Source organism: Lagopus muta, chromosome 1 (genome assembly GCF_023343835.1).
Source record: "Lagopus muta isolate bLagMut1 chromosome 1, bLagMut1 primary, whole genome shotgun sequence".
In the NCBI taxonomy this organism is placed as follows: Eukaryota; Metazoa; Chordata; class Aves; order Galliformes; family Phasianidae; genus Lagopus; species Lagopus muta.
This window is the reverse complement of record NC_064433.1, coordinates 49,289,612-49,306,305: the sequence shown is the minus strand read 5'-3', so window position 1 is coordinate 49,306,305 and position 16,694 is coordinate 49,289,612. Positions and strand designations below refer to the sequence as shown.

General features: G+C 43.6%; 1 protein-coding gene across 1 annotated transcript; it reads left to right on the top strand.

The window, feature by feature from the left end:
* The first annotated feature begins 942 nt into the window (after window positions 1-942).
* Window positions 943-16,669, top strand: ADSL (adenylosuccinate lyase). Its single transcript, XM_048929389.1, has 13 exons — window positions 943-1,163; window positions 4,585-4,788; window positions 5,927-5,971; window positions 6,748-6,827; window positions 8,506-8,677; window positions 8,836-8,882; window positions 9,281-9,371; window positions 10,095-10,164; window positions 11,139-11,286; window positions 13,096-13,186; window positions 13,739-13,828; window positions 16,058-16,234; window positions 16,525-16,669. Exons 1-13 carry the CDS (start codon window positions 1,008-1,010, stop codon window positions 16,609-16,611), a joined length of 1,458 nt encoding a protein of 485 aa, XP_048785346.1. The 5' UTR covers window positions 943-1,007; the 3' UTR covers window positions 16,612-16,669.
* The last annotated feature ends 25 nt before the right edge of the window (window positions 16,670-16,694 follow it).

Sequence of the window (16,694 nt, the reverse complement as noted above, 5' to 3'; positions counted from 1 at the left end):
CCTCCTTCCCCACGTGCAGTAACAGAGCAGAGGCAGGGCAGGGGGACGCAGTGGGGTCGGTTGGCACACGGTCAGTCACCCAGGGCCGGGCCGCTCCATTCGCACCCCCCAGGCACCACACTTCCTTCCGAAGGGTTCTCCATGGACACAGAAACTCAGCACTTTAGCAGGTGCTCTTGTATGGCTGGCTGCCCCCCCCCTTCTCCTCCTTTCCTATATTTTTATTTTACTTTTAGTATAGTGGTACTTAAAATCACTGGTTCACTTAAAAAAAAAAAAAAAAAAAAGACAAAAAAAAAGACAAAAAAAAAAAACCAACAACAATAAAATGTTTAAACTCTACTAATGTACAAATAAGCTGAAATGTTGCATTTTATGTGTATTTTTGCCATAGCAGGTACTGTATTTCTCATGCTGGATTTAGACAAAAAAAAAAAAAAAAAAAAAAAAGGAAAAAAAAGAGAAAAAGAAAAAGCAAACAAAAAGGGTGATGTTTTATTGGAGTGTAACAAGAGTAATAAGGAAATAAGTCGTCGTCATTTCATTGAAACTGAGAGATGGTGTAATACATATATAAGTTTTCTGAAGGTTTTTTTGGGCTTTTAAACAGCTTTTTTTTTGTTGTTTCGTTTTAATTTTAATTTTTTTTTTTTTTTTTGAAAGATATGATTGTATTATGTGCAACTCAGTTGCTTACATTATAACTACAAAATATTTTTGGGTTCCTGGAAAAAAAAAGAAAGAAAAAAAAGAAAAAAAAAAAAAAAGAAAAAGACTAATAAATGTGTTTGGCTGCTAAGCATTTAATCCTCTGCCTTCCCGCGCGTTTTCTTTGCTCCCCGCGCCGCGGCCTCCGCCCGACAGGCGGCGCTGTCTCCCTGCCCCTCCCACCCACCCGGGGCACCGCGTTGGGGGCGGGGCCTGGTGGCGAGGCGGGGCTCCCGTCCTTTATCCCCCCGCTGCCGGCGGCGCGCGTCCCCTTTCCCCCCTTCCGCCGAGCCGCCGTCATGGCGACCCCCTGCGCCGAGGAGGACCCGCTGGCCCGCTACCGCTCTCCGCTGGTGTCGCGGTACGCCAGCGCCGAGATGGCCTTCAACTTCAGCGAGAGGAAGAAGTTCGGAACCTGGCGCCGCCTCTGGCTCTACCTCGCACAGGCCGAGAAGGTAACGGCGCCGAGACGCGGCCGCTGCGACTGCGGTCCTGAACGGGCTGCCGGCCTCGGGTCCCTTGAGCCGGTGCCGCGCCGTGCGGGATGAGCTCGGCGAGGCGACCTTCGCCTCGTCCAAAATAAATAGAAGCGTAACCGCTAAAAGGGGCTCCGATGGGGTGTGTGAGCGCGAGGCCGGCTGTCCTGCCGGCCCCAGCCAATCGCTGCTCGCGCTGCACGCCGCCCTCCCGCTCCCCTGGTTGTGAAAGAGCCGCGCTCGGCAGCCCTGCCCGCCGCAGATGTGCGCTGAGGTGGCTCGTGGTCCGAGCGAGCAGAACGCTCAGCCCCCCGTGCTGAAAGTGAAAAGGCGGGCGAGTGCTGCCGCAAATAAAAGCAAGGTGCAAAAGCTTGTGATGGGACAGCTCTCACACTGTGCCTAGCTAGCGTGTTTCAGTAGCGGTGTGCAGAGGCGAGGCGGGCTCCAGGCCGAGCTGTCACTGCTGGCCTGAGGGCAGGGAAGCGCGGTGCTGGAGGATGAGCAAGCAGTGCTCGGTGCGGCTGAGGTTTTCCTTCTGCACCAAAGGCAGCGTGTTGGAAGCTGGAGCTGTTCCGATACAGCTGTGTTGTGCTCGGGTGAAGCATTACATGCTGAAGTACAGTGACGGACCTAACAGGAGGAAGCAAGCTGCTGGAAGAACCAGTGAGAAGTTCTTAGTGTCTGCTCCCAGGCCTTGAGCTCAGGTTCCCGTGTCTCCTGCCCCTTGCTTTGCCTCCCATTGCCACCACGGCTTTGCTCCCAGAAAGCTGAGGCAGACAGTGCAGTCTCTAAAGCACACTCTTCAAAGTGGGAGGAAGGATGCCGCTATTTTTATCTGTCTCCTCATTCCAGAGGAGTTTGTCTTCTGAAGTCAGATCTGGCCTGAAAGAGCCGACTCCTCAGCACCTGTCATCTCTGTCAGCGGGCAGGTTGTGATAGGTGCAATCAGAAGTGATTTCCTGAGGTTGTTATTAAAAATGCATAGTATTTCTTTTTGCATACAGTAAAGTAATAATAATAATAATAATAATAATGCAATGAATGAACCATGGGCAACATTTACGCCAGTAATTATCTTCACTGTCTTTCAAGACGTTTGTGCCCTGCCTCTCCAGTCACCCTAGCAGCCTTCCTGTAGTAAATCAGAATGGTAGAAAAGCCTAACAATAAGTTTTCTGCAAGCTGTAGGGTAGTAGCAAAAGAGAGAACGTACGATTTAGTTATAAGCTTTAGGTGAAGGATAAGGTGAGGTATGTGGTTTCAATACCCACCCTATTCATTGGAGAAATTTTTCAGTGTGCCCACTTGGAATATGTGAAATAGCTGAAAGATTGTGTCACTAGATACTGGGTTAAACAGACAATCCAGGTTGCGTTTTGTTTCTTATAGCAGGTGATGCCAGGAGTTTGAAAGAGGAGAATCAGCAAAGCACGTGGAGACAGCTTCTTCAACTCACCTTCTCCTAGTTAATACTAGTTGAAGTCCAGGCTAAGAGCTAAAGCATGGGAGTTCATATGCATCTCCAAACTCTAATTTTTTTGTTGTTGTTTTTAATGGTAAATTCATTTGTATTACAACATTCCCACATCATTCTTTAATTTGAGCCTTGAGCTCCTAACCTGACAATAAGTTTTTTGAAAGACAAGCAAAAAATTAATGGAGCTCTTCTTTCCAGTAGACATCCCACAGCTTTGACCCAACCAGTAGTGTTCTGCGCATGTGGAATCTCAGTGTTTCCTCTCCTAAGGATAAGTACCTGCAGTTGTTCTCAATTTTTTTCTTTTCCCTATAAATTTGGAGTATTTATCTGGCATGTTCTTCGTCAGATGTGCAGCCCAGTGTTCTTATTCTGTTTGTCAGAGATGTTCTGTATCACACATCTGCTTTGCTCTGACCTCTTGCTATAGGAGGGAGTAAATGATCAGAGCTGTTACAGCATCACGTCACTGTGTTGGAACAGCCTTAGAGGAACTGCACCTTAAAAGCACAATGCAGAAAGCCCACCACTGACTTATGGCACTTCGGAGAAACGTCATGATGTCACTTGGGTCCTTAATTTTTTCAGGTGGACAAATTTGAAGGACATCTGATTGATTTCTCTCTGAGGTACTGTCAATATTGACAGGAGGTCATAGGGAAGAGGCATCACATCATGTTTGTGGACACGTGAGGACACAGCGTTGGCTCCTATCTTACATGTACTGATGGTGTGACAGTCTCTTTTCTTGGAGATTATTTCTTCCTCTGTGGCTGCCAGCAAGCACATACCATCTTTAGCTTTTCAGAACAGCTCATGGACATGTGAACAATACAGGAGCTGTTAGCATAAGACTGTTGCCTGATGTCTTGTCTATGGGCTTCCAGGCAGTTATGATCTGTATCTGAGCACCTCAGAGACAGCAGTCTGGAGCCAGCTGCTACCCCTTGCTCATCTGGACATTCATGGTTGTGTCATTACGCTTGCAGCAAGGTATTTTAAGTTGTTTGGGTGCTAATTACCTGATGAAGACCCTGAAGACTTATCTGCTTCCCTTGCTATTTTCTCTAATTCCAGATTCCACATGTGCAAACACTTTTTTAGTCAATTTGATTCTGAATAGAATGAGCTTTTGAAATGCTTTGTATCATTAAAGCTTCCTGGTTGGAGAATTGCAATTACTGCTGTGCAGAATAGTAGCATTTTAACATAGAAAAGGCAGCAGTGCTAAGTTCACTGCAAGACTTTTAAACTCACCATATTAGAAAGAGACATGTTGCTCATCTTAATTAGCTTGTGTAAGGTTTATACCAGTATTGATAATATCTTACTCTGTTTTTAAAACAGCTTCCAGAAAAAGTTTAACAAGTATTTTAAAAGACAAACTAGGAGTATTTGTCTCGTGCTTCCAGATCAGGGAATTAGTTCTCCCAGATCCCAGTTTCAGGCTGAGATGAATTTTAGGGCTTTTGGAAAGGTGCAAACAGCCTTTGCTTTCCATATGTTCTGAGCAGTTGTTGTAAGCACACCATATATGCTTGCAGTTGTTTTGCCAGAGTTCCTCCTGACACAAGCTATCTTGTCACCTGGTAGCTGAACTGTTCTTTACCCAAATGGTAAATTTCACTGAAAGAAGTTAAAAGTGTGCTATTTTTTAAGTCTTTTTCTCTGTATGTCTGATGTTTGCAGTTGACACAGGGATGTTCTGTGATTGAGGGAAATGTGAAGCCCAGGAAGAACATCTAATCTTGAACTGTGCCTTACTGGAAGGGTTTGAAGAACTCTAGAATGAAACATTTTCTCTTGCAACTTTTGACTGTGCCCAATTGCCGTGCTTCCATGAGCTGTCACAAGGGAGTAAATTATTTAAACAGCGCCTGTATCAAATTTGAGTTTCCTCTTAAAGTTCTTTCTCCTTCGCAGTCACTTGGGCTTCCCATCACAGATGAGCAGATCAAGGAGATGGAAACAAATCTGGACAACATTGACTTCAAGATGGCAGCGGAAGAAGAGAAGAAGCTGCGCCATGATGTGATGGCACACGTTCACACCTTTGCCCACTGCTGTCCCAAAGCTGCAGCCATCATTCACCTTGGAGCAACTTCCTGTTATGTAGGGGATAACACGGTAATATAAGACTTTCATTTGGGGCAAAACAAAGATGCAGTTTCTCACTTAGCAGTTCTTTATAAATAGCTCTTTAGCATTTTGCTTATAAAATAATAGTCAATTGATTATTTTTTTTCAGACATCTTTATCAGTCTTCCTGTTGAACGTGATTACCCTTTTTCCTACGTACCCTAGGAAGACGGGCTCCTCTGTGGCTTCTCCCCTTTGATATGAAGCAACATCTACCTGCAAATTTACTGTTCCCTGAGCTCTGTTTGCATGTTAAACATTCAAGGAGATAAGATATTCACAATGAAAATGTATGCAGACACACATGAGCTGTCAGTTACGCCAGCGGGACAAGAGTTCACTGGCCTACAAAATAAGTCAACTTTTGGCAGCCCGTGGGCTTTCAGCTGTTGCCTGGGGCACCAGCATTGATTCGGGGTAGATAAAGCTTTTCAATAGAATGGATAAATGTGTTGAATAAAAAAGGAAGTGCCCCCATTCTGCAGAACTGTCAGACGTCAGGAAAAACCTGTCTGAACCTGAGCCCAAACTAAAACTTCTGCATATTGCTGCTCCCTGATATCTAAGACATTGCAACTTGGTATCCTCTTTTGTTCTGCAAGAAAGCTGCTGCATGATTATTTGTACTTACTCCTTTGAAAATCTCTTTGGCTTTTAGCTAATACTCCTTTCCCCAGGTCATTTGGCACCTGTCTGTATTTGAGACTGAAAAGAGGAAAGGTGGGACTGATGCGTGATCAGACCTCGCTCTTCTGCTACCCTTAGCCCACTAAGTGCCACCGTTTTCTCCTTTGATTCAGTGATTTAATCTGTCATGTGCATCGTGCGTATCTCCAAATAATCATTATGCTCAGTTACTGGAAATAGGTCTTCTGCTGCCAGTATGACTCCCTATGGATAGTATAGTAGGAACAGTGATGGATCCAGCATTTTTGTCATAAACAAGTTCCCTGCAGTGTTTAGGTGCAGGAATAAAAGCTGATGCCTTGTTCTAAGAAGAGACTTCTGGAGCAGGCAAAGTATTTGATCTTCTGTGTTCTTGCTGAGAGAGGTCCTTGTCTGCTCCTTCAGGCTGAATGGCTGGTTGTCAGACATGGCCCAAATTTCCTTTCTTTGCTTCTTTCAGGATCTGATTGTCCTCCGAGATGGGTTTAACTTGCTGCTACCCAAGGTGAGAAGGTGATTGTGCAGCGTCTCAGAAGCGGGCAGTGCTGATGTTCTGTGGATAGCACGTGTTCAGCCTGGATTTTCTTAGGCCTCACTGAGGAGCTAGGAGGAGAGCTGGCTACTTAGATTATCCTCAAGCAAGTGAACAGTATCTTCCTTTTTCTCAAGTCTTTCCCTAAAGCTTCCCTGCTCATCACAGGAATTGTGAGCATCTTTTGTTAGGTACTAGCAGCTTGTCTGTGTCACACGTATCAGTCTCAGAAAACAACTGTATTGCTTTCAAGTTAAGCTTAGGCAGCCATGTAACTACATCACCAGGAGTGCATCAGCATTAAAGAGGCTATATAATACAACTTTCTGAGTTCAATGTAGATGGAGTGTAGCTGGCCTGAATGTCTTGGCACCCAGTTTTCCCTGGACTGTAGATGTGTCCATTACACCCCAGGCAGCTTTATTTCTGACCAGGACTGAAGGAAATATTCAGGAGTAAACCAGCCTGGGTTGGGTGTGAGCACTGGACTAGCTTCGGCTGAAGACCAGCTGCTTTCATCATCCCATGCTTGATTTCCTTAGCAAGTAGAAATTGTGTGTGTTCCCTGGCAATATAAAGGGCACCATACTGTCTGGTTAGACAGAGATGTTCAATGACTGTATGCTTGTTTCCGTCCCCCTTTTCTCACAATGTTATGCTTGAGCCTGCCAGCTTTTGTTCTTTTTTTTTTCCTCCCACCCCACCCCTTTTTCATTCCACCTCTTTTCCATCCTCCCTGCATCCACCAGCTCGCAAGGGTGATCAGCCGGCTGGCCGACTTTGCTGAGGCACACGCTGACCTGCCTACCTTGGGCTTCACTCACTACCAGTAAGTAGCTCTCAGCCTTTGCTTTCATTTGTTCAGCTGTGCTTTGGATAGACTGACCTGCTACTATTTCTTCTTTCTCCCTTCTCTCTTACCATCTCTGATCTCTGGCATTTGGCATTGCAGGACATTAAGATGGTGGTGGTTCAGAAAAGGAGTGTGTTGCTATCATTGGCCTCACATCAGGAAATTGGACTTTTCTTTGAATACTGTCAGCAGTTGTTTTAACAGAGCTCCATAAGGAACTTGTTAACATAGATGTAAATTGTGGGTTGTTTCAGAAGGTGTGATTTATGAATTGCAGTAAGCCTGTCAGATATTCTTAATGCTTGTTTTCCCATCAGTTGTATTCCACTGCATCTTAGAAAGGTTTGTTATTGGAAGGAAACCACAGCTATTCAGTGTGCTAAAGCCTTCTTCTCAAGTGATGATGACTAAAAGATCTCTGTTTTCATATGTCTCTATATGAATAAAAAAAAAGGAAGAATTTCCCTTTCAACTAGACAATGGCATTTTCTGTCCCTGGAAAATTTCATTTTTTGTGCAATGCTATTGGCATTACTGCTTGTAGGCAAGTTCCCGAGTCAAAATACAGCAAGATTTGGACTCGTCTGTTGTTGGGGAAAGTAATTAATCTGCTAATTCATGAAGATGGTTTGCTTTTAGAGGCTTTAAACTATAAGCTTGGATTTTCTATCCTGGTGACATGGAACAACAGACCCATGGAAATTAAGCACAGATCATGACAGAATCAGTGTCCGTTGCTTTAAAATTACTGCCAAAGGAGAGTGGGAGCATCAGATCAGGTCTCTTGATTAATAATCTTGCTGTATGTGTTCTGTTGTTCAATCAATCAGCTTCAGTCCTTGGTCCCTCTTTATTGAAAGCTTTTCAGAGAAGTAGTGTCTGGTCTTTGCTTCACTCTGAATTTTAGGAAGAGTGCAAAGAAGTATATGCAAGGCAAGTCCTACTGGTGAAAACCATATTAGAAGGCAACAAGTACCTTGACATTTTCAGTCCTGTGTCAGCAGGGCCCTCTGACTTGTTTAGGAGCAGGTCCACATTTTCCCTGGCTTCTCTTGCTGCTTATGTACTTGCAGAGTTCTTTATTCCTGGATCGCACATCCCTGCTTCCACATCTTCTCTGCTGTCTGTGCCCGACCTTAATCGGAGCACCTTGCTCATCTGTGAAGTCTTTAAAACGCTGGAGGCCCTCTGTGTCCTTGACATCAGAGCAACTAGGGCATGTGGTAGTGGTGCTGCACTCGCTGTGCTTTCCTCCCAGCTCTCTGCTTTCTCCTGCCGGGCCGGGCCCCTAGAGGGTGCCATTTGCCTGCAGAACTGCTCCTGCCGAGCTGGCTGCTGGATCCTGGTAGCTGTGGCTGGGGAGCAGAAATAAAGAGCCTGGGAGTGGACCCTCCACTTCGTGTTATTTGTTACCAACTAAGGCTTTTCCATTTGACAGAGTTCTGGAAAAAAGCCATCAATATTAAATTTTTTTTTCCTGAAAAGAATAATCTTATAGTCTAGTGTAATTGACTAGTGATACATAGGTAGCAAATCTTTAACTCCTGCTCTGATGAGTCAGAGGGATCTTAACAGTAGACTCATCAGCTAAGGATGGTCTTTTTGGAGTTGTGCAAATCACCAAGGAATGATTTCTGTTCTCGGTTGTTTTCAGACCTGCACAACTCACCACTGTGGGGAAACGCTGCTGCTTGTGGATCCAGGACTTGTGCATGGACCTGCAGAACCTGGAGCGAGCTCGGGACGACCTGCGTTTTCGGGGTGTGAAAGGCACCACTGGCACTCAGGCCAGCTTCTTGCAGCTCTTCGAGGGAGACCATAGTAAAGTAAGTCAGCCAGAGAGCAGACTTTCAGCCTTGAAATATTCTCCTGTCTGGAGTGCTTTTCTCTTTAGGGGCACGTGGAGGTTCTGGCATCAAATACTTTTTGGGTCATTGAATACTGAGGTTCTTTTTGTTTTGTTTTTGTTTTTTGTCCCTCTGAGGTTGAAGAGCTGGACAGATTAGTGACTGCAAAGGCAGGATTTAAGCGGTACGTACCAAGAATGCTTAGTAACCTAAATGTGGTGTTAACAAAATCTGACTCTTGTTGTCCGTGTTGGCTCAGAATCTATCAACTGCCAAACTGACATCTGTGCTGCTGTTGATTTTACCTTCCCTCGTGGTCTTTCATTCCCACTTGAGGCTCTCTGGGGGGAGCTCCATCTCCTAACCAGGCCACTTCTTTAAAGCACAGCTGTCCACTTTTCCTCTGCTTCACTGTCTCTCCTTGTGCATGCTACCCAAAGAGCTGACAGCCTGAATCCAAACATGTCAACGGAGCAAAATAATGGCATTGTCATCCACTTCAAGAGCCATTGTCACATCTTGCTCTCAGTCTTCTCATCCAGTTTAACATCTGAAGCATTCAACTTCTGTGCTTGTTTTTAGATCATACATGGTCACAGGGCAGACCTACAGTCGCAAGGTGGATATTGAAGTCCTGTCTGTACTGGCCAGTCTGGGGGCATCTGTTCACAAGGTGAGCACCCTGTGCATATACAGCAGGAAAGAGGACAAGAAAAGGTGCTTGTGGTGCTGAACGCTTACCTTGGGAAATAATAATTGATGTTTGTTGTTCAGCTCCTCTTTGACATCACGTAAATCACCATTGGGTCCTTGCTTAGGCATCAGATATCAAAGACCAGATATTAGTCTAATCTGTGCTAAATTGATCCAAGTAGAGTAAATGTCTTTCCCAGTGCATATGAGGTTTTTAAATTTCTCCATTTTTCTCCCCATCAGTTGCATCTCTGATTTTAGTGTTATTCTGGCTGTCCTTGTGGATTCTTTTCGTTGATTTATCTCTGTTCCCTCCCTGGTCCTTCTGTTGGGCTAAAATGCTCTGTGGCATTCTAGTTTAGTTCTACAAGCTGGCTGATTCAGTGAGCAGTCGTTATCTATGTTTGCTAATCACATAACTTCTGTTATGCTTTTTCAGTGTTTCTTCCTGATCTTTACCATTCCCTGCAAACATTGGACCTGCTTTGGGGTCCTGTTGTATTCTGATACAGTGGAGGGACTTTTTTGCTGATGCTTTCTTGACTTTGGGATTTTCAGGTCAAGAAGCGTGATTGTAGTGGCAGTTTTTCATTGTTTCCCAAGTTCTCATCTTGGACACAAATGCAAACAATTCTGCACAAACAGTGACAGGAGGTCTGTGTCGGTTTGATTCTGTTTGTTAATTTCTTGGGCTTTTTTCTAGATTTGTACTGACATTCGTCTCTTGGCCAACCTGAAGGAGATAGAAGAGCCTTTTGAGAAAGACCAGATTGGTAAGGGATGGTTGGCATTTCTTGGGACAGCATATGGACCTTTTGTTTGTGCTGCTGCAGCCTTTGAAGCAAACTTAGAAATGTCACTGAAAGAAGTTGTTTTAAATTAACTGGGGTGTAAAGTTTTTAGTGTATTGAATTATTTAAAAAAAAGAAAAAGAGGAAACAACCAAAGACCTCTGGATATTAAATAATTAACCTGATTTTAGTGTTTGTATTCTTCACTTTCTGGGTTTTGGGAAGAGAAGAAGCAGTCATGTATTCCTCGTTGCCCACAAGACAACCGGGTCTAAAGAGAACTCAGTGTTCTCCATTCCTCATGAAGCTAACAGGAACTGTAGGTTTTCAGCTTGACTCAGCACGTTTTGTTGCCTATTTACACACAGACAAATTTAGAACGGTAAAGCCCTTTCCAGAAGAACAGCAATTATGTGTTTCTAATGCTTGTTTTAAAAAAAAAGGGAGAGAAGGAAACATAATTTTGGATGTTGGCTAGAAGAAAGCTCTGGCACCCTGAATGTTTCCATAGGATTGAGTCAGCAGTTGAAGCCATAGCCCTGTCTGTTAGTATTACTGATCTACATCTTATGCTTGGTTTCACTAGAGCAAAAGGCATCAGTAGAACTATGTGGCTCTCAAAGACAGTGCTCTCATGATCCTAGAGAGATGCTGCTAAGCGCTGCGCTACAACTGACGTCCATCTGTTCCTTTCATGTGGAGGTGCTTCTGCTGTTTTGTACAGTGGCAACATGTCTTCTCACTTTTTTTCCCACCACATTTAGATGTTTCTAATCTGAAGAAGTGTGATGTTGTCACTTTCTTTATTGCATTTTGTCCTCAGAAAACTATCATATTTTAAGGCTCTAGCATGTTAGGAACCATTGTTTGACTTTTCTTATCCGGGGCAGGACCTGCATCTTCCTGAGTGCGCCATCTCTATTGCCCCATTCCCATCACTCTTTCTCCTTCCACAGGTTCAAGTGCTATGCCTTACAAGAGGAATCCAATGCGCTCGGAGCGGTGCTGCAGCCTGGCTCGGCACCTGATGACTCTGGTCCTGGATCCCCTCCAAACAGCTTCTGTGCAGTGGTTTGAGCGAACGTTGGATGACAGTGCTAACAGGTTTGTGTACTTCGTGCAATGCAGCAGTTTGAGAATACCTTGAGCAAGAAGCTCCTTTGATATGTTTGGAACGGACTGTTTTTACACTAAAATCACGGGTTGCCGTCCCGATGTAAAGCAGAGTTGATGAAATCTAGAGACTACAAACTGGTTTTCTCTCAAAGATCAAATGAAAATTGTTAGTTTTCTGTAAGTCAAGATCTTTTTGCACAGCAATCCAACAGAGAGAAGAGGGCTGCAGGTGATTGATTGATCTGGTTTAAGGATGTGCCGTTACAGCACATGACATCTCACATTTTGCAAATTAGTTTTCATTCCTGTTTTGAACACAGCTTTTGACCCTACTCTTCTTCAACTCAAAATGTTGAATGATGCAACAGTTTCTTTGTAATCCCTTCACCCTCCCACTAATCTAAAGGAACTTATTTTCATCTCTCTGTGAAGTGCTCTTTAAAAGAAGTAATTTAGATCCTAAAGAGTGAGCACAAACCATTATTAAGCAATCTTATAGAAACCTGTGCACATCTTCTAGCAAAGTTTGCTGAGCGATGTTTTTGTTTTGTGATTCTTCATTATGACTATTTTGAGATGAGCCAAAGTTATCTATAATTAATTAAATAGTAGCAATCGCGTTCAGTTCATTCATCTAGCAGTTAATATTAAATTTGCATAAAGTTTGTATTTACCTTTGATATTTCAAAGTAGTCTTCTTCCTTTGAATGTATTTTTCTAACAGGACTTGACTCCACAGCTGCTAATATTACCTGTCTTGCTAAGGAAAGAGCTGCGTAGGCAGAGTAAAATACAACGTTTAAGAAGTTGGATGCTGGTTGATAACAGTGGTTTCATTTCCCAGTAGTTGCCAAGTCTAGAAATATTATTGGAATGTTTCCCATTTATTTTCACTTCATTTAATATAAAGGGTCATTTGTTCATTCCATACTTGATATAGAAAACTTTGTGCCTCGGACTTCTGTTGTCAGAGCTAACGTGTTCTGAAGGGAGGGCAGGACAGAGAAAAGGCAAATGAATGACCTGTGAAACAGCAGACAGAGCAACCTTTTCAAAACGGTATGATAGAACTGAGAACCTTAAACGTAGCACAGGACTGAAGTGCAAGTGTTTTTTTAAAAGATCACAGTTGAGAATGGATCAGGTACTGCTGTCACAGGAGGGTGATGCTGTACTGGCTGTGCTGTGACCCAGAGCCCTTTGCCTGATACAGCTTAGTGCCCTTATGGCTTTCCTTTCCTCCCTCTCCTTTTTTCCTCCTTTTTTGTCAGGAGCCTCCTGAGTGATCAGGAACTGATCTCTTAGAGAAACCCCCACCACACACATGGACCTCTTTGAAAGTTCCCTGCTGAGCGAAGCCAGGCGCAGAATGAGCATGCAGCAAGTCTTCCTGCTGGAGGGCAGGATCAGTAGACGAGGCAGTGCAGAGCACCTGGGGAAAGATAGGTAGTTGCTGGCTCTGTAAATTGCTGCCCTCTTTTCTAGCTGTGTTACCATTGAATTATCTCAGAGCTTTCTGTGTGTGCCTCTGTGCTTTCTCATCTTCTCTTTCCCCATCTCTAGTGACCCAGCAGCTCCCTTCTCACAGCAGTAGCTCTCAAGATGGGTAGCTCTTATTTAGCTTTCCTGTTTGTGACCTTTAAGCAGCAAGAAGCACCCGTAAAGAGAACAATTCAAGCATTAGGGTCTCTGTAATGCTCTCTGGAGACACTTGCAGAAACTGGAGAGCTGAACTTGTGGTAGACTTGAACGTGACCTTTATTGCTAACCGGGGCCCTTGGGTACCTGTGTTCATAGGCGTGTGTGCCTGGCTGAGGCTTTTCTCACAGCTGATATCATCCTGAGTACACTGCAGAACATCTCCGAGGGACTCGTAGTGTATCCAAAGGTAAGTAATTAGATAGCATATGCAGAGTTGCATCCTTGATGATACTGCAGCTGTGCCAAAAAGGCAGAGGGTGGGGGTGGGGGGGCAGAGAGAAATAGTAAATCTTCCCAAAGATTATATTCCTATCTATTTGTTCAAACAGTCTCTGAATTTTTGCTTTGTGTTTTCACTGCTTGCAGCATGGATACACAATGGTATTTGTCAAAGCCAAACTTCTTAAAAGGGGCACTTCTATCTGAACTGCACCATGAACCTGCAGAATTTACCATCAAAAGCGACTGTCAACGCAGGTCTCATACTGTAAATTATCAGCCCTGTAAATTATCCACAGGTTTTAAAAAAACAACAGCATAACAACAACCTCGTTGTACACCCTTTCCACTCTAACATTCCCAAGTACAGTTTCAAGCTAGTAGCTTTGTGCTTAGATTTCCAGAGCTAAAATCAAAAAGAGAAATTATCTTTCCTAGGGATTTAAAGGCAGAGGAAAAAGCTCACCAGGAGTCCCAGCTGCCTACAGAATTCCTGTAACTCTGCTGTCTTTGTTTGAAGGTGATTGACAGGAGGATCCGGCAGGAGCTGCCATTCATGGCCACAGAGAATATCATCATGGCAATGGTGAAAGCAGGGGGCAATCGTCAGGTACAGATGAATTCCAAAATACCTTTGTTCACTGCCTGATGTCTCACTCTTAACAAACAGAAGCTGCTGTTTTTTTGTCTTCCTGAACATCTCCCCTTTCTTTGTTCTCCCCTTACTCCCGCAGAGTTATTAATATTACACCTGTGCTGCAAAGCCAGACTCTGCTCTCTGAGGAGAGAGCAGTTGTAGAGATCCTTATTTACTGTTAGGAATGCTGTATGTTTGAGCTAATCTGGCTGTCTGTGCTGGAGGGCAGAGAGACCTATTTATTTTTATTACATGAGATACTAGCAGGCACTTTTCTTCTGTAATTGTTTGAGGGAACTTGGAATGCAGGCCAGACTTCTTCAAATGGAGCCTGTTGGCAGTGGGGTACCTTTATATTAAAGGAATGAATCAGTGCAAGTAAGCCCAAAAACATTTGTTCTTGTATCACACTTCCTTAGTGCAGTATATTGCCTTTTATTGCTTTTATTGTTTATGGTCCTTCATTCAGTTTTCTGTGTCCAAGCAAATTGAAATCAGAAATAAGAAATGTTTTCCTTAGCAAATAGGTTCAGACACAGATTATAGTTCCTTATCATTTAATTTCAAAGTTCAGTTTGAAACGAGTAATAAACTTCACATCCTACAAAACTAGCTTATTTTCTCTCACCTTGAGACTATAACATTTCCTTCAATAATTGTTTCCCATAAAAGGTGAAGTGAAACTTGCAATATAGGAATAACAGAAGGGTTTCCTAGAAGCTTTGAGTAGGATCTGTGGTTGTGGCTCTCTGGAGCACTTCTGGCAGCTCACCCAGTTAGGAAACATCCTTTTTCCTGTCTTTGTGCCTGTGATGTTTGTCACTGTGTCCGTCAGTAAGCTTCCTAATTAAACATACTAAGATTCATGTTCTGTGTAAAAGTTTTCTTATCTTTTCAGCTGGTTCTCTTTCTAAAGCATCCTGTATTTACCTAAACAGTCTATTTAATTAGATTGAGAAGCTAATTTTGTTTGTGTTTGTTATTGGCTTACCTTTCTTTCCGGTGCTCTTTAATTACAAGTCTTTAGAGTTGAATACACTTAGAAAAGCTGTTCTTTTTCACAGTATGTTCTGTTTTTATGCACTGAAAACTGTAACAACAAAGTTTTCTGAGGACAAATCTGAGGCTTTCCTACATCATAGCGTAAAAACTCACTTGCCTTCCTCACCACTGAACAGCTCCCTCCCCCAAACATCCTAAACAGCTCTGTTTGCCTGAAGCATGTCAGTGCTGGAGCACGATGGCCTTTGAATAGAGGAAACAAGGAATAGGAGATCATTTTCCTTCTAAACCAAGATTGCTCAAGGATAATGCATTTGAGAAGACTCCTGCTTGACTATAAATGCAACCATATAAATATTTTAGTGCCAGCATGACAGCATCTGGTCTTGTGGGTGGTCCTCAATGGCATTTGGGCTTCCTTGTTTTTACAGATGGATTTCACAGCAAGTCAAAGGTGGGGGGAAGTCTTTTAGAACAATTAGGACTCTTGTCAGTCTTAATCCTTGTCAGTCTTAATACGAAGATTCTCTAGCAAAGAATGTCTTAAGACCCCCGGATTTGTGTGCTTTTTTCCCTTCAATCTGTTTGTCCTTTTGTAAGCCATGGTTTACATAGTTCACTGCTGATTAAGTTGGACAGCTCCTCTCCTCTCCTCTCCTCTCCTCTCCTCTCCTCTCCTCTCCTCTCCTCTCCTCTCCTCTCCTTTTCCCCAAGTTTGTAGATTGTTATTCTCTCAAGATATTCCGTGCCAGGGATGACTATTTGTGAATAAGGAATTCCTCCATTGTAGTTCATAGAATATCTTGGGAACAGCAATTAGAGTCTGTCGTCAGAAAAAAACGTGCAAGTAGGGAATGGAACAACTGGAAAAACAAATTCCATAGTGAATCCTAAGAGTATGTGGAGAGTCTGAGAAAGTGTGAAGGGTTTTACTGCCGTAAGCTTGTGGGGTGATTGAACAGGGAACATGCATATCATTCAGACTTCTTTAGCCTCAAAGTGCAGAGATGTAGAAGGATCAGGAAAATCTTGTTTTCGTATAGTGATACAAGATGCTACAGTCTAAGCTGTCTCATTTGTGTGCCATCCAATGCAGGATGCTTTGATGTTTCCCCTCCTGCACAAGCAGGATATATGTGAGAGTGAATAACAAGGGACTGAATGTTTTCCTTTTCCCTCCTCTTCCCCCTGCTCCTGTAGGATTGCCATGAGAAGATCCGTGTTCTCTCCCAGCAAGCAGCTGCTGTTGTGAAACAGGAAGGGGGTGATAATGACTTCATTGCCCGTGTCCGTGCTGATCCTTACTTCAGCCCCATCCATAAACACCTTGACAGCCTTTTGGATCCTTCCTCCTTCACTGGACGTGCTCCTCAGCAGGTAAAGAGGCTACAGGTTTTAGGTGTTGTTATGCAATTATGTTTTTTAATCCTGCATCCTGTGTACTCATATTTCATACCTCTGTTCCTACTACTGTGGCAGACACACACTTACCTTGTTTCATTTGACTGCCTTGTCTTTCTGCCCTATGGGCTTCACACATGATTCTGGATGTAGCTGATACTCAGTGCCTCTGTGAAACAGACCCTAGTGAGGCAAGCAGGTCTGAATAGGGAAGAGAAGGGAACATCTTTCTTCTACTAACTTTCTTCTTCCCTTTTCTTAAACAGGTGGCAAAGTTCCTAAAGGAGGAGGTTCGACCAGCACTGATTCCATACCAAAGCAAGATGGGTGGGAAAATTGAGCTGACACTTTAGGCACATTCAGCAAAGTCCTCTGGTTACAGGAAAATAATAAAAGCCTTATTGAACCAAGTCTGCTTGTGCTGTCACGTTATTTT